The 24,016-nt window shown below is 35.4% G+C and overlaps 2 protein-coding genes and 1 pseudogene across 3 annotated transcripts; all 3 read left to right on the top strand.

The window, feature by feature from the left end:
- Positions 1-4,046: 4,046 nt before the first annotated feature.
- On the top strand, positions 4,047-7,564 carry LOC143536710 (putative plastidic glucose transporter 1; annotated as a pseudogene). Its single transcript, XR_013135923.1, has 10 exons — positions 4,047-4,235; positions 4,324-4,471; positions 5,367-5,567; positions 5,674-5,773; positions 5,929-6,041; positions 6,140-6,233; positions 6,337-6,493; positions 6,566-6,855; positions 6,930-7,018; positions 7,107-7,564. The product of XR_013135923.1 is annotated as a putative plastidic glucose transporter 1 (transcript).
- A 2,350-nt stretch (positions 7,565-9,914) lies between these two features.
- LOC143536700 (uncharacterized) lies at positions 9,915-14,692 on the top strand. The gene is made up of 10 exons (XM_077030638.1): positions 9,915-10,205; positions 11,658-11,811; positions 11,897-12,071; positions 13,304-13,419; positions 13,494-13,553; positions 13,646-13,778; positions 13,865-13,931; positions 14,023-14,094; positions 14,176-14,241; positions 14,348-14,692. The coding sequence occupies exons 1-10, from the start codon at positions 9,981-9,983 to the stop codon at positions 14,480-14,482; spliced, it is 1,203 nt and encodes a 400-aa protein (XP_076886753.1). The 5' UTR covers positions 9,915-9,980; the 3' UTR covers positions 14,483-14,692.
- Positions 14,693-20,703: 6,011 nt separating this feature from the next.
- Positions 20,704-23,348, top strand: LOC143536691 (AUGMIN subunit 2-like). The gene is made up of 6 exons (XM_077030629.1): positions 20,704-20,942; positions 22,239-22,361; positions 22,440-22,544; positions 22,626-22,694; positions 22,786-22,899; positions 22,982-23,348. Exons 1-6 carry the CDS (start codon positions 20,814-20,816, stop codon positions 23,279-23,281), a joined length of 840 nt encoding a protein of 279 aa, XP_076886744.1. The 5' UTR covers positions 20,704-20,813; the 3' UTR covers positions 23,282-23,348.
- The last annotated feature ends 668 nt before the right edge of the window (positions 23,349-24,016 follow it).

The following is a 24,016-nucleotide window of genomic DNA, read 5'->3' as shown; positions in this document are numbered from 1 at the left end:
AAAACCTTGTAGGAAATCGTCTGGATCAGTTGTGCCGTCGTACTTGCCCAAACCACTTGGCATCTTGGTTTTGTGCTGAATGGGAGCTTTCGCGATGCGCTCAGTGAATTTTGAATGCTTCACCAAGATGGCTGGCCTGTATGGTGTGGTTACGTCCACTTGCCCTCTCGCTGGTGGGTTGTACGGTGTGTACAGATCCATATTGGCTTTGGCCCCAGGCGCTATGTTCATGTGCGCGCGGAGCTGTGAGCCTTCTGCATGAGTATCTCGCGTCTTCCTCATGTTGTGCACTTCTTCATCACTAAAATCAGCGTGTTCAGTGTGAACAGAGTGACCATCTTCCGGCGCGCGCGCCCTTTTTGTTGTTCCTTGAATGGTTTGCTTATCAAACGCGAGCCTTTGTGTTAAGTCGGCTAACTTTTTGTGTTTGACCAGCTCATTGTATTTGTCCATTAAACGTCGTTGTTCGTTTATGAGCCATTCTTTAGGGTCATTGGTTTCAACTTCTGGACCCATTGGTCCTTTTTGTTTCGCGCCAGTCAGATTTTGAAACGTGAGATCGTCTGGAGGAGTTTCAGTCTGGCTATGAGGAGTTGTGATGAAGGGATGGTTACTGGTGGTGCGCGCAGAATCACGCGGCACCCTCAGAAACTGCTGTCCCTCATTAACATCCTCAAGCTCAATATCCTCCAGAACTTGATCGCTGTTTCGGACACCAGAAACCATGGTGAAGTTTTTCAGAGAGAACTGATGAGATGGTGATTTTGTTGCCGTTGTAACAGGTGATGACGCCAATGAAGAAACGTGGATCGGCTCACTGGTAGACGATCAACTTTCCTCGGGTATGAGTATGCTATTTCACCGATGGTTCTCCGGAGTATGAATTCTTCCACCTACAAAACGAGCAGCACCGTGAACTTACCCCTCAGAAAGGGACAGAGGGGTCCTCTTTGGGGTAACCCTCCGGTGTGAGAATAAGAGATTGTAGGAGAAGATAATAGTAATCTGAAAGTGAGTAAGGAATTGGAATGTATTTTCTTGCTTACCTCCCCTTGTGGAGGTGGTGTGGTATTTATAGTGTTAGGGTTTCCAATGATTGGGCTCAGATCCCATTAGGGCCTTTTTGGCCTTCTCCTGTTGCTTTGCGCCACGTGTCCTTAGGACACCTGGTGCTTTTTCATTGATTATTCTCTGACCCATGTATTTCACCTGACCCATGTGCAATCACGTGGTAGCACATGGGTTTTGCTGAGTTGTCCACCTTTCATTGGCAGCTGTCAACATCAGCATATTCTTATTCCTTAAAGGATACCTTCTGGAAGGTTGTCTGACGAGCACAATCAAGGTTGTCCTTATCCTGATTTGGATAAGGACGAGGTTGCTTATGTGCATGTGTGATATGCACCTATCATGAGGATGCGCGAGGTCTTCTCTTTATTCTCACGCGCAGATGTTTCATGCGCAGATGTGATATGCGCAAGCATATGTAATATGCGCCACGCGCAGATGTGATATGCGCAAGCATATATGATGCGTGAGCATGTGAGATGCGCCAAGCGCAGATGCGCCACGCGCAGATGTGATATGCGTGGGCATATATGGTGCGTGAGCATGTGATACGCGTGAGCATATGTGATGCGTGAGCATATGTGATATGCGCCATGCGCATAGGTTTTGGCTTTGTGCCTTCATGATATCTTGATTTCAAGCCTCTTGTCTATATCTTGTGGGTTGACCCGCCCCGCTCGATGTTAAGGCGGGTACATACCTCTTCAATATTCAAATATAATTGATAGCAGAATTTCTGTTGATTCAGGATCCATTAAAAGATTTATCCGCATCGGTTTGTGGTGTATTGAAACTGAAGCTACAAGTAGGCCAACAATGGAGGAAGTTGTTGGCATGTTTCTTGGCAGCTCATCTATCCATTTCCCTATCCCGGAAGATCCATATACATCATTTATGTGCTTACCTATTTATTCAAGTGATGGTGATGGTGATGGTGATGGTGATGGTGATGGTGGACGATGCGTTGTAGGTGTACTTGTCAATTCGGTAACATGATTTTAAGTACTAAAAGATGGACTTTAAATGCGTAAAATAGCAAAAAATTATTGTTCAATTTGTAATTCTAACTATTCCCAAATACTGTTAACAAGCGTTCGATGATGCTAAACTTATTAAGCTAGAATACGATATTTTTTTAAGAGAAAAATATAGTGTTTTCTAAGTTGTGCCAGGGAAGGAGCGTGGCTGGCTATTTTATGGGGGCAGGGATGGTAACCACTTAGGACTTGTTTTTATTAAAATAATATAAACTTTAATCAATTTACAATTAAACTTACTAAACTTTTTTGAAACCACTAATTATGTTCAATTTAAAACCAAAATATAACAAACATAGCTGAATAGTCCAACTATCCCGTGCACATTTGATCCATTAAACAAAATAGTCCATTAAAGTATTAAACATAAACAAACACAGTCCAACTACTAGGTAGTCCAGTTAAATTACTGGCCTAGTCGGTCCTACCATCCTAGGAATCAAACCATCGTCGGTAGCATATCGATAGGCTAGTAGTTGGTGAACAATTGTACATCGCAGGGCTTGATTACTTCAAATTGATATTATCAATCATATGGCTTGATTGCTCATTTGCTTAAATCACGAATATAACTCAATAAATACTTAAATTTAGGGTTGTCACTTTTACCCGAAACCTGAAACCCAGCCCGAGAAAACTCGTAACAAGACCCGGAAAATCCAAACCTGAGAAAATAATAACCTGGAACCCAACCAAAGTAATTCGGGTTGGTTCTCGGGTTTGATTTATAAGTTTCGGGTCAACCTGAAAAACCCGAATAAATTTTTAGTTTTGAAATTAAATATGTTTTTAGGTGTAATATGCTAAGTTTTAGCCACTAAAGTTATCAGATATAGCCCTAATCGTCGTCATACCAACTATTATAGATCGATTGTTTATTGTTAAATTATGTTTTCCGTTTATTACTAATAGCAACCGTAATCGAACAACCAAATCACGCTCGGCTAAAGACGATTATGGTTCAAGTTAGTTTTACTCTTCTTTTGAATTGTTTTATCAAGTTATGTTGGTTTCTTATTTAAACATTAGCGTTACGGGCAAAGAAGAATATGTTTTAATTTTAGCATAATAGTTTTAATTTTTTTTGTTTTGTTTTCTAAAATACTCGAAACTCGATTAACCCAACCCGAAAAAACCCGAACCCGAATAACCCGACCCTGAAAAACCCATGAGAGATTTGGGTTGGGTTTCGGGTCAAGATTTAAAACTTTGACACCCGAAGAATCCGACCCAATAAACCCGAAAAATGAACCCGAATAACACCCTTACTTTAATTGTATTAAAGGTAACTTTTTTAAGAATACTTCAATCTATAGAACTTTTTTTTGCAAATTTTTCTATTTTTTTTAGAACGACGACTTTCTTGTATGACATGACACCGTTATCTCTAAATTTGAAGAGCCCAAGTATGATGTCTTAAAGCATTCTCAATGGGTTATCCACACCCATCTTCATTTCTAAAATTTAGAAAAAACATCTAAATAATCTCTTCAACCTATTCTCTATCTCCAAACTACATCTCTAAATTTTAGTGAAATGATATAGGAAGCCTCCAAATTTAGTGTTGTCACAATACTCCATTTCCAACTACGGTTCTATGAATATAATAGAAATCAATTTATATTGAAAATGATAATACGACAAAATAGTTAGGAGTTAAGATTATAAATGGAAAAAAGAGAAAAAAAATATGTAAAGATGGAATGAAGAATGAGTTAGCAGAGGTTATTAGAAAATGATAATTAGTTAAATTTTAAAGACGGAGATTGCGAAATTGTTAAATTCATAGTGTAGTCGGGCCCACGGTAATAGTGGTTGTTAAAATGTTGTACTGAAGTTCTGGAAGATGATAAAAGCTGATTTATGCATAAGATACATATGCGTAATATCTTCACCTCATAAATTTGATCCGATGCTCGCCACCGCCACCGCCACCGCCACCGCCACCGCCACCGCCTGCCACCGCTACATCACTCCATTCTCCATCATCCGCATCCGCACGCCTCCGTCATTGACTCCATTCTCCTCACTTCACCTTCCACTTCGTTCACCTACCTCGTCAACAGTCAAACACTTAACCTTATTGCGTTAACAAATCACAGGTTCCAGAAGTCATCGATTCAAATTCAGGTATAACATAATCATCTATTACTTGACGCATATACTTATAAGGCTTTTAATCACATTATTATTATTATTATTTGTTTACTTTGGACAGATAATGATAATAATTTAGTGACGGAAGAAGATATTATTAATATTGATATTAATATTAATAATCAAAACGACGACGTTGGATGGCTACCTGCATTTCCTTATGTTCTACTTGCTTCCATGTCCAATTTCCTTTTCGGCTTTCACATAGGGTATGTTAATTAATTCCTATTTTATTTATTTATTTATCAACATTACATGATGAAACTGTGTGATTACTGATTACTTCAATTCTAGGGCAATAGTTTCGAATACCAAATCTGTTTTTGAATTACAACTAGTTAGTGAAACTGTTGCGACGAATTGACGAATTTTCGGTCGGTATTGGTTGAGTTCGTTAGTGGACCATCACAAAACTAATAAAGCAAATTAATGAACTTCCGAAATGGTATCGACGCTCATATAGCTTATGATACCGAAAATAAATGTCCAAAATAGTATCAGCACTTGTATAAGTTATGATACAAAAAATTAACATATTTAATTAATGCTTAAAATAGTATCTACACTTGTATGTATGATACGGAAAATAAATGCCCATATTAGTATCTGCACTCGTATAGCTTATGAAAAAAAAGATAAATGCCCAAAGTAGAATCAGCACCCGTATAGCTTATGATACAAAAAATGAACGCCCAAAATAGTATCAGCACTCTTATAGCTTATGATACAAAAAAAAAACGCTTAAAATTGTATTGACACCCGTATAGCTTATGATACATAAAAAAACATATTTAAAAAAAGTTAATGCCCAAAATAGTATCATCACTCGTATAGCTATAAAAAGGTGATGTTGAAAAAATAAATGCCTAAAATAGGATCGGCACTCGTACATATGATACAAAAAGTATACGTACAGAATTGTATCGGCACTCGTATAGCTTATGATACAAAAAAAATACATAGTTAAAAATACTATTTTTTGCTGGCGTAGCACACCCATAAGCTGCCACGTGGACCAATGGGAGTATTGCGCTTGCACTGACATTACATTTTAAGTCTTAAAATATAATTCCAGGGAAAAATTTTGAATATAATTAGATGCAGTGTGATGAATGGACCCATATTATCTATTGCAAAAGAGCTAGGGTTTGAAGGCAATTCGATACTCGAAGGGCTTGTGGTGAGCATATTTATTGCAGGTGCTTTTCTAGGAAGTGCAGGTGCAGGCTTTCTGGTTGATAAAATTGGTTATCGGAGAACGCTTCAGGTTGACACATTACCGCTGATTCTTGGTGCTATTTTAAGGTACTTTTGGCTGGATAGAAATCATATCACTCACTTTGAAATAACAAATTATTCACCAAATTCCAGTTGATCTTTCTTAATACAGTTAAAATCACTTTTTTGACAGTGCACAAGCTGACTCTTTGGATCAATTATTGTGGGGACGTTTTTTTGTTGGTCTTGGTATTGGAGCAAATGCGGTTCTTGTCCCTATTTATATATCAGAGGTATACTTATTGGTGTTCCTTTGCAATGAATTATTGGAGACGTTATTTAGTGTCTCTCGTTAATATATAAGAAGCATCTTCACTGATATATCTTATTTACACTTATAGTATGCCATTATGTTAATAGATAATAACATATTCACCATTTTTTTCAGGTGGCTCCAACAAAATACAGGGGTGCATTCGGAAGCTTATGTCAAATTGGTACATGTACTGGAATTATAGCATCACTCTGTTTAGGAGTTTTTTCAGAAACTGATCCGCATTGGTAACATGCTTACATGGAATTGACTTTTGTATTTGTTAATTATTGTTATTATTATTGTTGATAAATATATTTTATACACGTTAGTGAACTTTGGACAGGTGGAGAAAAATGCTTTATATTGCAAGTGTGCCTGGTTTAATTATAGCATTTGGTATGCAGTTTGCCGTAGACAGTCCCCGCTGGCTATGCAAAGTAGGGTTCCAAGAATTACTTTTTTTTATCTTTTTCATTGCTAAAGCTTGTAACTTTTTATTAAGAAAACAATTTAAGAATGTTGTATTCATTGATTGTGAAGGCTGGAAGGCTTGATGAAGCTAAAGAGGTTATCTCTAACCTGTGGGGCCCATCTCAAGTTGCTAAAAGCATTGAAGAATTCCAATCTGTTCTTAACAATGACGGTGGCGATTTGGACAGCAGTTGGTCAGAACTTCTAGAAGAGCCACATTCTAGAGGTATCATTATTATATGTTAATGACGATGAAATCGAATTAAAATTCACATTATTTGTCTTCAATGGTTTGTAGTTGCTTTCATTGGAGGCGCTCTATTTGTACTGCAACAATTTGCTGGCATCAATGCAGTTCTTTATTTTTCCTCCTTGACTTTCAAAGACGCTGGAGTTACAAACGGTGCATTGGCAAGCTTGTATGTCGGACTTACCAATTTTGCAGGTTTATAATGTTATTAACTACATAATTTTGATCACACATGCATGATTTCCAACTTCATCTAAAGTTATTGTGCGCTTTGTGCTTTATATTTGCTTGATAGGCAAGGAAGGCAGAAGCTTATAATTGGAAGTTATCTGGGAATGGTAACTTATTTTCATAAACATTGTATAATCTTTTATTTAAAATTAAATACTGTAATCGTTGCTTACATGTACAGGCAATGTCAATGTTTCTTGTTGCATATGCTATCAGTTTTCCTATAGATGAAGAGCTTCGTAACAACTTGTCTATTCTCGGGACCATATTGTAAGCTGAACCTTCAATATTTAAAATAGTAATAGTAATATTAATATATAGAATGTCTCTGATATTATAAAATATGTGTTTATGTAAGGTATATGCTGACTTTTGCAATTGGAGCCGGTCCAGTAACCGGTGTTATCATACCCGAGCTTAGCAGCAGCAGGACACGCGGGAAGATTATGAGCTTCAGTTTTTCAGTTCACTGGGTGTGTAATTTCGTGGTTGGGTTATTCTTCCTTGAGTTGACTGAGAAATTTGGTGTTGCGCCGGTGTATGGGAGCTTTGGTGCGGTTTCTATATTGGCAGCGATATTCTCTTATACTTTCTTAGTTGAAACTAAAGGGCGGTCTCTTGAAGAAATCGAGCTGTCATTAAACTCGAATTTTGTAAAACGTGATTAGGGTAAGTTTTCGTAATTTAGGTCCATGGAACCAAAATAGCATGTTTTGTATAGTTCAGTGTATAAGATATAAGATGGTTTTGTTTCCACATTCATTTGTGTAAATGTATATATAAACAATAAAGCCTGTTGTGTAGGTTGTACAAGGGATCTCTTATTATTTATGTCGAATTCTGACACATATGTTGTACCGAGTTTTTTTGTGTTTTTCATGTTCAATTATATTTCTATATTTTACTCCAGTAAATGGAATTTGTGATATCTTATATTTTATGAGTTGGAGTAACAACATAAGTTAGAATCGCCCTCAAGATGATTCGGTTGTAGAGGCATCGTGTTGCAACAAACAGGTCGCTGCCGAATTTATGATTGTTTTGTGCTCCAGGAGCCGATAAGGATACTGCAAGTCTGCAACACTCTGTCCCGACTCCAATGTGAATGTCCGTTCGTAGTTTGTGGTGAGTAAATTAACACAAGTTAACAATTGAGGATATTGAATGTTCTAACTTTTAAGTGCCTTATACATGGACGGCATCTAAAGGATACTATTGACAGTCTGACACGTTATCCAAACACTACTTACATGTCATACTAGTAGTATGGTCCAAATGGGCCGTTTGACAAGGAAAAAATCGTCATATGGGTTGTATGAGGTGAAAAATGGTCGTATGAGATGCAAATCATACGGCCTATATGATGTGTTTAACCGACAAAGAAATGACTTAGTGTCTACTGATTGTATGATGTGCACTGTGCAGTGCATATTTGATTTAACATCATTTGATTTGTATGACATTATATGACCCTATGATGTGACATGCACGCTGGTGTACACTTTTGTAGAAGTGTTTGTATAGCAGCCCTCTATATCTATGGTATTGGTTGGAACATTTATGACGAGTTTGCACCAAGTACAAGTGTGTTCTTTTACAATACATATTGCTTTCTTTGGTTTGTGCCCTTTCATCGGCTACATGTTGCGCTTGATGCAAGTTGTATTTAATCAAACCTTTAGCCTAGAATTTCTTGAGCAGCTTGTTTTCAAGTTTATTTGTTTTGAATAAAATGTATCTTAATTAGATTTTGATGTGAGAATTGTACTTCCTAAAAAAGGAAACATATTATAGGTGATTAAGGTCATATTCATTGTATTGACCATATTATATATGTCATTTTGGAATTTTTGTTTTTTAGCAATCAATGCTACTCAAAAGAATTAAAGATGCGTTATTGTACAAGAAATAGATTTTTCATCTTACTAGAAGCCTTTGTAATAAGTAGGGATGCAAACTGAACCTAAGAAGACTTTGTTCATGTTCGTCTGTTGAGCTTTTATCGGACAACTGAATAGTTCCTGAACACTACACTCAATACTGAATGAAATTGTGTGTCCATGTTCGTTCATTAGTAAATTGAGCTTGTTTGTATTTGTCCGACTATGTATGTGTCATTTCATTAAAAATATGCACAAATGGACACTAACAGACACAAATGATTGTAACCAGTCAGTAACTAACACAAACAAACATATATTAATTTGAGAATAATAATCAATAAATTAATACAAAATTACCTTAAAATATACAAGTACACCATATGATAAACAAAAAAAGCTTGACATAGTACTCATAAACATAATTACATGAGAATAGTAAGAGTAATAAATAAATCAATATATAATAAAAAAAACAATATTAAAATTCTATTAAACGGACATAACCAAGCAACGTAAACAAATGTAGTCGGATGAACAAACCTAAACACACCAATTACCGAACGTTCTCGAACACGACCAATATTCATGTTCTTCGTTAATTTTGCCAAACAAAATTCTTTTTCACGTTAGTTGATTTTAGGGTGAGCAGAAAACCGAATTAATCAAACTGAAACCAAATTAACCGAACCGAAACCAAAATAAAAAATCGACTATAACTGAATCAAAACACTGTTTTGGTTCTCGGTTATATAAAAAAAATTAAACATTATGATAATAAGTGCCTCAGTAATTGATACTCATAATTTTTTTTAAACAATTTAATGTCACACCACCTTTGTTTTAAGTTTTACAGATTTAGTATGCTTTCTTTTTTCTCTTTACCTTTTTTCAATTTACTGGCACACTATTTTGGTACGGTTAAAGTTAAACAACGAATTTTTGGTTCAGTTTGGTTATATAAAAAAAACCAGACTATAACCAAACTGAAACAAAAACTAACAGAAAAACCAAAAACCGAAAGGTTTGTATATTCAAAAAACCGACCACTTTCGTTTCAGTTTTGGTTTCGCCTAATAACCGAACCGAACCGAACCGTATGTCGGGCAGCCGGCTCCCTGACCGTCGATGATATCCACCAGTATACTGGACCCGTAAATCCAGCCAGGTTGGTTGACCGTTGGCATGTCACCACCCACAACTTCACATCATTGACCAATACACAAGTGTTTGTCTTCTTCTTCCTACAATTGCAAGCAAATTAAATTAAATAATAATAATAATAATAATAATAATAATAACTGACTGACTGACCTATTTAATTCTCTCAATTCCGTTAAGATCTAGGGTTTATGTTTCATGTACCACCGGAAATGGATACTACAGCTGTTAACGGAGCACAAGATCAAGAGCTATCTCATATCGTGGAATTAGTAGCAGCATCCAACGAACCTTCCGATTTACCTACACAAGACGACGACCAGATAACGCCTCTATTGGTTCAATCAGATAATATTAATAATAAGCCTAAAATCAACATATTCACCGTCTCTTACCCCAGGCGTAAGTCTAACAAGGTATTAATGCTTCACAAACCCTAGTTATTTTAATTGGTACTAATTATTACATTCGATGCTTACTAAAACTCTACATACTATAGGTAGATGTGCACTTCGGTTATTAGACTAAACCGAAACCACCGAAGTCATCGGTTAATCTGTTTTGTTGATTAATTGATTTTTGATCAATCTGTTCGGTGTATTTGGATAGTTTGTCGGTTTTCGATGCGGTTGGGCTAATATATTTGCTTAGAATTACATGAAATGGAGGTTTAAATACCTGAAATTGAGGTATAAAACATGAGATACATGAATTGGAGGTATAAAAACTAGAAACATATGAAAATATGATTGGTTCGTTTTGGTTCGGCTAGGCTAGGCTAGGCTAATTTTTAGTTAATCCGGTTTTCGGTTAACCGAGGGTACAAAAGACAAGAATCAATATATTTACCGTCTCTTACCCTAGGCATTGTAAATCTAACAAGGTATTCGTTCCACAAACCCTAGTTATTTTACTTGGTACTAGTTTGTAAGATGGTAGAAGACTGAATTGTGTAATATATTCAATAAAGAGTTACAATATATAGAGATAAACCGGGCGTTGGATCGATACTAAAACTCTATATACTATAGGTAGGGGTGTGCATGGGTTGGTTCGGTTCGGCTCAGTTATTAGCCTAAACGGAAACCGAAGTCATCGGTTACTCCATTTTATTAACCAGTCGGTTTTTGGTTAATTTGTTTGGTCTGTTCGGTTGTTTGTTGGTTTTCAGTTTGGTTCGGTTAATTTTTGGGCTAAAATTATTGCTTAGAGATACATGAAATGCAGGTATAAAACTATAAATACATGAAATTGAGGCATAAATACATGAATTGGAGGTATAAAAGCTAGAAATATACGAGAATATGAATGGTTCGGTTAATTTCGGTTAACCGAGGGAGCCATAAAATACCAATAAGCAATTTTCAGTTAATTTCGATTTGGTATCGTCAGTTTTGGTTAACGGTTTGGTTATTAATCTGTTCGGTTTATTTGGTTAGTTTGTCGGTTTTCGGTTTGGTTGGGCTAATATATTTGCTTAGAAATACATGAAAAGGAGTCATAAATACATGAACAGAAGGTATACATACACGAAGAGGATGTATAAATACGTGAAATTGAGGTATAAAACATGAGGTATATGAAAATATGACTGGTTCGTTTCGGTTCAGCTAATTTTGGTTAAACGAGGGTACAAAAGACAAAACTGATAACTGATTTTCGATTAATTTTGGTTTTCGGTTAATTTAGGTTTGGTTTTGGTTAACGGTTCAGTTATTGCTCACCCTTAAGTATAGGTTCCAATACTCCCCCGTAGTTAGCGCTGTAGAGAGTTGGAAGCTTGTATTGGAAAACAATAACAAAAGAAACATGATTATTCGCTTTGGTGTTTTGTTGATAACTTAATTAACCAATTGTGGCTAAAACAGGAACAACTTGCAAGATTGATTGAAGCAGAGACGTCACCGTTTACGCAGTTTGTTAGTTGGTTATGGGGTGGATCTAGGTATTCTGGATTGTTATGTATGGCATCATCGTCTACAATATACTGTATCATGGAAGTTCTTCTGGATGCTTTCTCTGGTTAGTAGTTTCTTGCTGTAATTGAACATTGACCTTTACTAAGTTACTAGAATGACAATAATTGTGTATTTTTATGTGATGGCAGCTCAGTCACTTCCTTTATTTGAGGTAGCATTTACAAGATGTGTAATTATTTCAGTATTATCGTTTATGTGGTTAAGAAGAAGCGGAGAACCAATATTTGGACCTGCAAATGTTAGGAATCTTTTAGCTTCAAGGGCTGTTACTGGATGTGTATCTTTGTTAGCTTTCATTTACTGGTAAGTCTTCCTAACCATCTGCAATTGAATTATTAACCCTTATCTATTGTGAATAACTAGTCGCGCTACTAATTTGTGCTTTCGTTAGTGCCAGATCATTCATGCTTTTTGGCATTTATAGTTCACATTCAAATCTGAAATCTATATGCGTTTTGTTAAGTTTCTACATTTGTATGCTCATTGTTATCTGTTTTGTGATAGAATCATTTTTTAGTATCTTGCCGTTGATGTTTTCTGGATTTTTTGCAAATCAAAATAGACAGTTTGAGGTTTATGCGGTTCAATTCATGGTTTATGTTTTGAAAAACTGGTTTAACGGTTCAGCCAACGGTTTGGAACTTAGAACCGGATGTTTTTAACTTTTTGTTATTAATATATTTTTTGGAATATGCATTGTGTAGATGCATTATATTCGTATACCATCTTTATCTTTAGAAAAAATTTGACACAAACTGTCATTATTTGGTTGTTGTTGTCTTTTGCCAACGAGCTCGTTATAAGTTTGTATAAGGTTTATTTCCTGTATATTGAGGGTTTCTCCTCCATTGTAATTACAGAATTCAGATATATTATTATTATTATTCCAGAGTTTTCTACACAAACTAACAAACTTGAGATAAAGAAGTGGTCCAAATCACCAGATTGACCTATTTTGGCCGGTCTGGTCGACCCAACCAATTCAGCCGATTTGGTTTGCCATATTTTGAAGCCGTTGTTAGCGGTGCGGCCCAGTTTTTTTTGTCAAAACCGTGTTTAAGCATGTGTTTAAGCCGTTGAAGCCGTTGTTACCTGAGGTTGTCCCAAACATGTGTTTAAGCATTTGTCCAATGCATCTGTTGGAAACTAATTGGATCGAGTATCACTCACAAACAACTGGTTTTCTGACTCCGCTCTAGGTCAACTCCTATATTGTTATTGATCGAAAACCACACTTTACAAAGATGTTTTAACCCTCTATTGATACTAACACTTGACCCAAACCTATCCTAACTCAAACTTCTAATGATAAGCAACAAATTCCTAATCACTATTCTTAGCTGTTTAACAACTAATAAAACAACCCAATAAGACTAAAAGTATAAACTAGATACTGATAATTATCTTGACCCATAAGTCGATAACCAACAATGCTTATCGGATTATCCCAAAGACTTTGACCCGTTTCACATACGAAATCAAGATTACATCCTTCATTTTGTCCCTTAATTTTATGGTGAAACTTCTCTTTGCAGTATTCAGAGACTGCCTATGTCGCAAGCTATGATATTAAGCTTAACAACTCCGTTAATGGCCTCAGTTGCAGCACGCTTCATTTTACATGAGAATTTGAAAATAACAGACATAGCAGGTACAATAACATCTCTACTTACGAAACATTTGATTCTGCTTAATACTTAATGCTTACCGATATCTGTTCTTCAGGTATTGCTTTCAGTTTCTTTGGGGTGCTCTTTCTTCTTGGATCACCTACCAGCATAGAAGGTACAGAAGTGAGTTAATAATCAAAATGTATCAATATTATAGGTCTTTTAACAGATTTTGTATTATCATATGTGTTTATATTTTCCGTGCAGGGGTATCAGTGGAACCTAAATTAGGTCAAGGGGTGCATGTTTTTGCAGTTTTGATTGGTTTAGTGTCATCGTTGGCTGGTGGAGTTAGTTATTGCTTTTTAAGGGCTGCAGCTAAGGCTTCTGACCAACCTGTGTAAGTATGGCTTCTCATTTTACTGTTTGTCAATATTATTTTACCAAGTTAAATCTTTTTTTTTATCTTTTTTCATTTTGTTTCAGAGGTACTATATTTTCATTTGGTCTACTCTCTACTGCTGCAGTGGCAATATGCATGATAACCACCCAAGTAAGACTGTAACTTGTTAACACACGTATGTATATGTTTCAAATTGTATTTTTACTGCCATTTAACGTATGTATTTAATATTTTCTTTCAGGAATTTGTGCTGCCTAGCTTTTATTCGTTTGTTCTTATGATTTTTCTCAGCGTATTGGCATTTTTTGCCGAGGTAACATACATGATCTACACTCTAAAGATCTGTGTTACGAGTTAAAAATAAATCTGAAAGAAATATAATATTCTGCTGCAGTTATTTCTGGCACGTGGGCTTCAGCTTGAGAAAACCGGCAAAGTTGCAAATATTCAATACATTGAGGTAACGCCACTTGTTTAATGAATTCGGTTTTTGTTTATAAGTTACACGACTATGTTTATTTTCATAATATTGCGGATTGATTTGTATTATAATATGTTGGTTTCAGGTTGCATTATACCAGTTATGGGGCATGGGTTCATTGCGAGTGGCTCTGTCATTCGGTAAAGTTGTTGGATGTTTACTTGTTTTTATTTCCGCTTGTTGTACCATGTATTTTGGACCAGAAAAAGAAATGGAGTAAGATGTGCAGAAATCAATGTGCACCCGTTTCTGTTTTTGCGTTCCAAAATGCAATTTTGAAATTCAAGTATTATAGTTTGCATACTTAAGTTTTTGGTTATATTGTTGTTTATGTTGGTCAAATGTTATATCCTTCATCTTAAGCTGTATATTAAGTCGAAACGTGATGTAGTTAATATGATTATGTAAGTGAATATTTTTGTTGAAAGTCGTTAATCTAGTTAATATGACCAACTTTACTTGGCTCAAATAAATTTCCATCTTTGATGTTCTTTCGCTATTTGTTAGTTTGGTTTTTTTAATCTGAGATTTGAATAATTTGATATTATTTTTTACTTCTTTTGACATGCATACAAAAAATATAGGCGGTCATATTTCTTTAAGATGGAATTGAAAACAAATCGAATACAAGTTCAGTTTCGTAATGTCCAAAGTGAAAGGAGAGAAGAACTAATTGACGAGTAACCACGATTCATACTCTGACCCGTGATTCGCTAACCCTGGAAACAGATTTAACAAACCTTTGAAGTGCTTGTTAAACGGTTAATAGTTGTAAATTGTAACTCTTGGCTATAATTATCATAAACCTGACCTCTCGGTCTAGTCCTTGGTAACCAGTGAATTCTTTACAAGCGTGAGGTTATGAGTTTAAATTCTTAGACCACTTGTGGTGGTAGCGTTTCCCTCCCAAAACAAGCTCCAAACTGCAACCACCCTCCCCCACTCCTCGTTTTCATGCTTGTTTTGCCGAGGCTTGTTATATGCACAAGGTTGTGTGGTTGAATGGTCAGATATGACCGTTACCTACGGTCCAATATTGCCTATATAATCCATTTAATTCTCAATCAAAACAAAACTCACAGTTTTATAAAACTCTACTCAGATTCTAAAAAAAACTACAAAACTCTATGGTCTCCGTCCTCACATTTATACCACCAGTTTTTTTTTTTTTTGGAATGACGATGGCGACACCAAGGAGAAGCGGTTACGAGTGCGAATACTCTTGCGGTAGAGTGTATGCAATCTCTTCGTTCTTCTCCACCCACGGGCTTGAAAAGAGAATATATTGAACGAGATCATTTGGTCGTGAATGCTTGTTTGATGACTGATTACTTCAATGACCCGCTAAAATACAAGAAACCGAAAATTTTTAGGTGTTGCTTTTGGATTAACATTTAATTTTGCACATTACCATAGATTTGGAGCGCAAGCTTGAATACTTTCAGCTAAACCTAGACGCTAGGATTCACCGCTGTTTAAAAAGACAACCGACATCAACGACGAGTACTTAAATATAGCAAAAAAAAGCAACACGAGACACATTGGAGTACTTCTGCTACGGTACATTTTATTTTTTATTTTTAAAATTATATCAATATCATGAAAATAAATTTTAATTAACAAATTGAAACTACCTACAACGGATTTATGAGGCACATGCTTGGATACATTGTTTTCCCAGCATGATTAGGAGTGTAGATTGTAAGAACTGGGAATGAGTTAACCGTCCAACCGCATATCCACATGGCAAGGTCAATTCACGCTTTTAGGTTTGGTTTGCATTTTTAGGACCCCCATGTCCAAAAAACGACATAAACATTTTGAAGGTGTCCCCCATGATAGAGAATTACATCATCTTTTCTATTAAAGCCATCTCATAGTACACTAGTTCAATTAAAATCCAACAAACAAATATAACATGGTTCATTTAATATTAACTTGAAGGTAAAAACTAAAGCATTTTTGTAACACCCACACGAGCCAGAGCCATCTCATCTTGCTAGTTTTATCTTCCCTCTTTAAATCTCATTGTGTAAGCCTTTGACTTTCAAGACTTGAACCATTAACATGTTTCTGCATCAGATTCTGAAGCTGATAATTATGACTTTCACCATGAAGCCAAAGAAGTTGACTTTTAGTGATGACTTCACTAGTTCTCCAGTTAAATTTCAAAACTACCGGTTTTGCCCTCGAGCACCAAATAGCCATACCTCTCTCTTGAGAAGGCATTGACACTCCAGTTGAGTTGACCATTGTCCTTGACTTAAGAGTTGACTTTGCCATTTTATCCATTCTAAACATTTCGAAAGTACAAATATGCCCTTGATAAGCTAATGTCCCAATTATGATCGATTTTTTTGGCTCAGCTAAATTTTGCACATCCACCAAAATAACTTTGGCTTAATGTAAACACCATTGACTGTTGTTTACAACAAACTCCATACATATCAGCATGCGCTCTTTGAAAGCTGCACTAGATTGTGGTGTTTATGTTCTTCTCTACATTGATTACTTCATCAAACAGGCAACAGAAAGAATAAAAACGAAATATTTAACAAAGGTACGTATTGATTGTTTTTGATATTTAGAAAAATTATTCTCATTCTATCAAAAATGCACCCGAATGAATGAAAACGAAACATTTAACAATGGTATATTCTGTCGATCTTTTACTTGACAAACAAGTTTCAAATATTTAGTATGACATTCGTACAAACCGAAAGAAGTCCGTGCCTCAAGAACAAGAAAGTCACAAATCTTTTTCAAAGTGCAAGCGTAGATACGGATGGTTCAGTCTTTCGTCCTTATTCCATTTTAACTTACAAAATATCTTAACACAAAAACAGCACGTTAACAATTGCACCACAATTATGCATAAGTTTAAAGTATAGCTTTGTATATACGAGTCATTTCTAATCATGGAAGCCTATGTTATAACATGCTACATTAAGTGTTGCAAATATTCATTTCACCATTATAAGCGTGTTCATAATATGGCCAATAAATAGATATGTTATGAATTTAAACAAAAAGTAATACTAACTTAACCTAAAACACAAAATTAATAGACCACCACGATTAGAATTGGCTCATATGTCCAAAAGCACACTTCAAGCTTATACACGAAGATAGTGCAATTGTTATCGTGCTCATTCTGGTTTAAAATATAATGGAAAAGTTACAGCGAACAAAAGCGTGAAAATTGCAAACCATTATCTTGCATTTTCAAAGAAATTTACGAGTAAAATAAGAATTCTTGTTCTTGATGCACCAACTTCTTTAAGTTCAAACCACTTCTCGCCAAACTGAAATTTTAAAACAGGTTAACCAAGTAATGATAAACATATATGATTGTTAAGTGTTACATTTTCATACTGAGACATGTTCAATATAAAAAAGAACATAAACACCATAATCACAAATATTTACTTGTTGACAAAAAAAAACCAATCACATTAAACCAAAGTTTTCCATTTTGTAAATATGTTTTTCAACAATTTTAAAATAAAAGCCATATATATTAAAAACAAATCAAACTTTATAAAAAATTGATTTAAGATATTAGCCACAGCATGTATAGCCAAAACAAAATCTAAAAACCAGTAAAGGCATAAACAAACAGCTGCAGCTACAAATAAATATAGCTTATGAATAATGTTAACTGCTGCCGGTATATATCTAAACAGCACTTGACCGTCCATAAGCACAAAACATTTAAAAACAAAAAAACAATAATAATACAAATATTTATAAAAATGTTTTTCTCACGGCCAATCCAAAGAGGTAATGGCAAAATATGCTACCTAAGGAGATAGGATGTGACAACGTCTTTTCCGGCAACGGAAACCCCCGGTGACGGGTGGATCAACCGATGATTGCCGGAGAAGACTCTGTTTACGACGATTTGTTATTGGACTTTACGAGAATTGAGATCTCGTTCCAATTTGTTTGTAAATATATCGTCGATGAAGAAAATAATATAATCTAATATCTAATTAAAGGATTTGTATTTGAAAGGATAAAAGAAACAAGTAATCAAAAACCCTAATTTGAAGCAGACGGTGGTTGAAGGTTGAACAATGGGTTGGTGATGAGAGAGGTTTATAAAGAACAAGTACGGAATGGATCGTGAACCCTAAGGCCATACTAGTGGGGCGAGAAGGAGGGGCGAAAAGGGGCGAGAAGTTTTGGAACACCGCCCCCCCCCCTTCCCCCGGCGATATTTGGGCGAAAAGGGGGGGGGGGGGCGTTATGTTTTTGTCGCCGGAAGAGTAAAAGGAATATTATTATTATATTATTTTGTGTGTGTGTTATATACATGTTTATATATATAGTGAGAGGATCATGTGAGAACTCCATTTTGTGGAGATAACTAGGGAATTAATAATGAAATGTTTTTAATTTAATTAAAAAAATATTTTTTAAATTTTTTTTCTTTCATCCTTCTTATATGTTGTTATTCTTCACCAAAAAAAAAATAAAAATAAAATAAAAATAAATTAACGAGTAATGCATATATGTAATACACCGACTTTTTTTATAATGTATATGTGCAATAATGTGCATTTTGATATTTTAAATAGTGTTGATAGCATATATATAGTTGTTTGTATTGTATATTTGCAATAGTGTTATATTATATACAAAAATTTAAAAAAATCGATATAGTGCATATGTGCATTAGTGTTGTATTACATATATGCGATAATGTGTTTTGCATACAAATATTAGTGTCGTATTTGCATATATTCAATGGTGTGTATTGGATAATGTAATTGTGTTGTATTATATGTAATAAAACACTATTGTATATATGCAATAGGCATTAGTGCACATATGTACTAAAGTACTACACCGACAAGTTTTTTTTTTTTAGAAACAATATCATCTTATTAGAAGGAGGAAAGAAAAAGAAATCACAAAATATTTTTTTAAAAATAGTTAAAAATAATTCTTTACTAGTTCTCTAGTTCTCTCTTTAAAAGGAGTTCTCTCTAGATCACACCCCTATATATATATATACATATATATTATTATATTACTATTTGTAGCCCCTACACCATTACACCCCAAAAACAAATTCTCACCCCTTGCTGACTGGGCGCCACACGGCGCAATTCGCCCCCATTTGTAGCCCCTCCACTACACATGGCCTAATATTGAGAATCCGTGTTGGATTAATCGGCCCATATAAAACTCGGGTCCAACAAACATAAAAGGACTAGGTATTTCATACGAGGTGACCTAATGGCAAAAGACCACCGCTAGCTGGCCTAATTAAGTCGTATGGAATCATTAAGCGTCTCTAAGTTATCGTCAGTTACGGAGAAACCACCCGCCCGAAGGTTCACTGGCGGTGAAACCCGGACGCCTCAAGATCGAAGTGAAAATCATAAAGATCACAGTCTTCCTTCATTGGGTCACCCATGTCCCCTCCAAAGTGTTGTAAGTGGGGATTGAAGATGGGTCTCCATTGAGAAACTCATGCTTCCTAGTTCCTGCCACTACACCACATTGGAAATGACATATCATATCGCCCTGCTTGTGGTGCGCGCATATAATGTGTATATGTGTGAACCCTCGGGTGGACAAAATAGAAATTGCACTAATTTTGACGTTATTTTACTATTCTTGTGAAAATAACGTTAAAAGTGGCGGAAGGTTAATCAGGCATCATGAGGTGGCGCTGATAGCCGAAAGACAAGGGTACATGCACTAATTAGTCGGTGTCCTAATGATTGAGTGTTATGTGCTTTATGTCCAAGGCTTAATGCAAAACTACCATCGAGTCGGGGGTCTCACTGGAAGCAGCTTCTCTATCTCTATGGGTAGAAGTAAGGTTGTCTACACCTTATCCTCCTCATACCCTACCATAGCTTTGTTATTGGTGAGATATAGTACGATGATGATGATGATGATGATGATGATGATGATGATGATGATGATGATGATGTATAGCCCATACAACTCGTACAGTCAGTCTTGGAAATTGTGGTTAAAGAACAAAAAGTTATCATATATGAAAATTCAAATTGTCTCGTACAGATCATACAACTCGTATTTGTCTCCGCTTGTATAGACCTTCTCGTATTAATTAATCAATAAATACTAACAAAAAGCTACCAACTATACGAGTAGCATGAGCCATACGACTCATATAGGTAAGTCAAGATGTCCGAACAACAATATGGATGTCTGAACATAAAAGGCCTTTTAAATGATACAATCATCGTATAAACACAACTACACAAAGTGTAAGTCAATGGCAGTAAAAACATTGGACGACTACAACTCACCAATACTCCCAAGGACTATACCACTATATTCCTGTATACATCAACACTCAATGGTAACTACTGCAGTTAAAAGTATTATTATTATTATTTTCAATTTCAATTTCAATTTCAATTTCAATTTTCAATCTTCAACGACCACTACAAGGCAAGCAACTCATTCATTCCCCAATTTCAAATCCAGAAAGCCGGCCACCATAAACTCTTCATCAACTCTCCGATCTGCAAATAATAATAATATTATTATTATTATTCAAAATGACGTCAATTCAGGGAAGTGACGGTGGTTGGGTGGGAAAGAAGCCTCTCCGGCGACTCGGTGGTATGTCCGATGCACTCTCCATTGCCGCTGACCTTGGCTTTTCGGTTGCTCCGCCTCCGTCTCAGGTCAATTTTAATGCTTGTGATCTAATTATTGTTATTATTATTATTATTGTTTGGTGTTGTTTTATGTTTACTTTTGGATTTTCTAGGGTTTAGATATGTGTGAATTGGGGATTATTATTAATATTAGTTATTTTGCCATAAAGCATAATTGCATTAGATTGTGAGAAATTGCTATTGCACCTTGATTCATTCAAAAAACTTTTATTTTATTTTTTATTTTTTTGTTCATATTAAATAAAATTGATTTCTCAAAAGGATCTAATTACAATAGAGAGGCAGGTAAGCGGGCAACAAGCTGCATCGCAAATTAACCAGAATTTGACTTCATACTTGAAACTTGAAAGTTGTTGTGATATAGTGAATGTATCTTTTGGCTTCCTTTTGATGTACTTCACTAGGAAAATGCATGGACCGGAGCAAATGTGTCGAAATATTCAACGCCAAAAATATGCGCATAACCTTGACTACAAGCTTTATTCACCCATCTAACCTCAGTTACCTTTCTATATTGAGGTTTATATTGATATTCTCTCAAGTACTATCGTAAACTACTGCATTGCATTAATATGGGGTCTTCTAGAGCTTCTCGAATAGCAGATCACATTTCTCAATATTGCATCTTTGATGTATGTCAGACTGATCATACTCTCTTTCATCAAACCATGAGTTTGTTGGTTAAGAGTGCTTGTAATTAGGAATGAGCAAAACTGGTACCGGGACCGAATTGGTACCAAGTTTCGAGTTTTCGGTACTAGTATTTTCGGAATTTTGCCTTCAATACCGGTACCAAGAATTTGGGAAAATCGGTACCGGTACCTGCTCATTTTTACTTGTAATTGATACATCATCATCCTCGGTTTCATCTAGCCATGGGTTCCTATTTGCTGCAAAGATCTTTGAGTCTTCATATTTCCACTCCGTTTTTCGTGAAGTGCGCATCTCTGCTGATAGTTATAGTCTTAGTTTCTAGGTGAAAGACATTATAATCCTTCCAAACTGCGTTAATAATAATATGTTAAAGCAAAGTGTATTGATTAACAAATTCCTGGAAATAGGACTACCATTTTGAGTACAGACTATCTAAAAAAATGCATATGCAGATTCTATAAGCATAATTTAAACAGAGTATAAACAATGTGGTCTGTCAAAACATAGAGTTACGGCGGTTGGACATTTGATAGAAGTTATGTACATGATGGTGTTTGTCATTTAATTTTGTTCTAACAGTTTCTTATATCATTAAACGGACTCCTCACTTTTGCCATTGACTTTATCCTACCTTATTTCCTTGTTTAGGAAGACTTGCAGAATTTATCAGCTGGTGGTGAAAAAGGTGATGACTTGATACGAGTCTTGAGGGAACTCACCTCTGTACAAAGAAAAATTGCAGATTTGCAGGTTGAACTTCAAGGCCGCAAGGTGAAGTTTTCAATTGTCATATTATTGACCATGTTATTGTGTGCTTTCCGTTATCATATTATTTGTGATTCGTTTCAGGAAGATAAGAATGTTGCTCACTTGACACACGTGAGTGAAATGGAAAAGAAGATAGAAACTTTATCAAGAATCACTACGATACTAAAAGACGTTATCCAGAATAAGGTAATACAGATGGAGAGTTTTCCTAAACGGGTTCTCACGGTTACAAAAAATAACCTAGTTTTTTCTTCATTTAATTTGCAGGATCGAATTATATCCCGTCTTCAACAACCATATTCATTAGATTGTATTCCTGTGGAAGCAGAATATCAGGCTAGTTATCACAGTTTCAAAATCCATTTTTTTATAATTTTGCAACATTTAATAATCAATATAATAATCTTTTTTCACATGGTATCTGCAGAAACAATTTTCAGAACTATTAATGAAGGCTGCCAGTGATTATGGTCTTCTAACATCATCTGTGGCAGATTTTCAGTGGACTCAAAACTTTAAAGAACCACCTACAGTATGGGGGGTACGTATAATTTTATATCAATAACAACTTACAAAACCGATGCGTTAATCCAGCTGCAAATTACTATATTAACATGATGCAGGAGATGCTTCGGCCAATCCCTGTGGCGTTGGCATCATGCACGCGGTATTTTGAAGCAATGACTGCAATGAGAGAATCTTTTGCGACCCTTCAAAAGTTGCGGTTAGTATCTTCTGAATCTCAACTGAAAATGACAAGCGGCGGGTCGGATTGTGTGACTCCTCCGCCTTTGGGAAAAGAATCCAGTTTTGATGATTTAGCGCTAACAACCTCGACTGAGGATGGGAATAGTAGTGATAACTTAGATGGCATGAGCAACCGAAGGTTATCATGGCCTTTGGGGAAGGCAAATGGTTTGTAATTGTTTTCGGGTTTGGTTTTATGATGATTTGATGTGGTTTTGTTTGATGGTTTTATAATTTCATTGTGTGCTTGTGTTTCTTGAGTGTTTGAATATGAATATGACTTATCAGATTGAGTCTATTGAGGTATCTTTGATATATTAGAAGACTAATTTTTTTTTGGTGTATATTAATCTAAACTATCATTTTTTTGTCGATTACGGTCCCAACAATTGAATTGGTTGTTGATGGTTCCATCTTTTAATGTATCCCATGCAGTTGATATCGCAGATAAACCGGTTATCCGTCCCTTGATAGAATATCAATCAAAATATCGGTTAGAATATCGGTACCGATAATATTGACAATATTGATCGATATTTGACCGATATATCACCAATATTAGTATTTTAAGTCTTTATCAATTTTTAGTGTTTAATATTAGTGATTTAAGTCTTAGGGGGTGTTTGGCCTAGCTTTTTTAACAAAGTTTATAGCTTTTTTAGCTTTTATTTACAAAATAAGCTTAACTTAGTGTTTGGCTTAGCTTATTAAGCTTATGCTTATTAGCTTATATAAGCTCATTTGAATATGCTTATTTAAAGATGGTTTTTTAGCTTATTTGATAAAGCTTATATGTTTAAGAGTGTAAATTACTCATTTGTCTTCAAATGGTGGTGGATTAGTAATTATTACTCTAACAAATTAAAGATTGTTGGATTTAACAACTTAGGGGGTGTTTGGGATTCCTTATT

This window comes from Bidens hawaiensis, unplaced genomic scaffold (assembly GCF_021521415.1).
Source record: "Bidens hawaiensis isolate Kalapana, Puna unplaced genomic scaffold, B.hawaiensis_p1.1 tig00000780_1, whole genome shotgun sequence".
NCBI lineage: Eukaryota > Viridiplantae > Streptophyta > Magnoliopsida > Asterales > Asteraceae > Bidens > Bidens hawaiensis.
The sequence above is the reverse complement of the archived record's forward strand: the minus strand, read 5'-3'. Positions and strand labels throughout refer to the sequence as shown.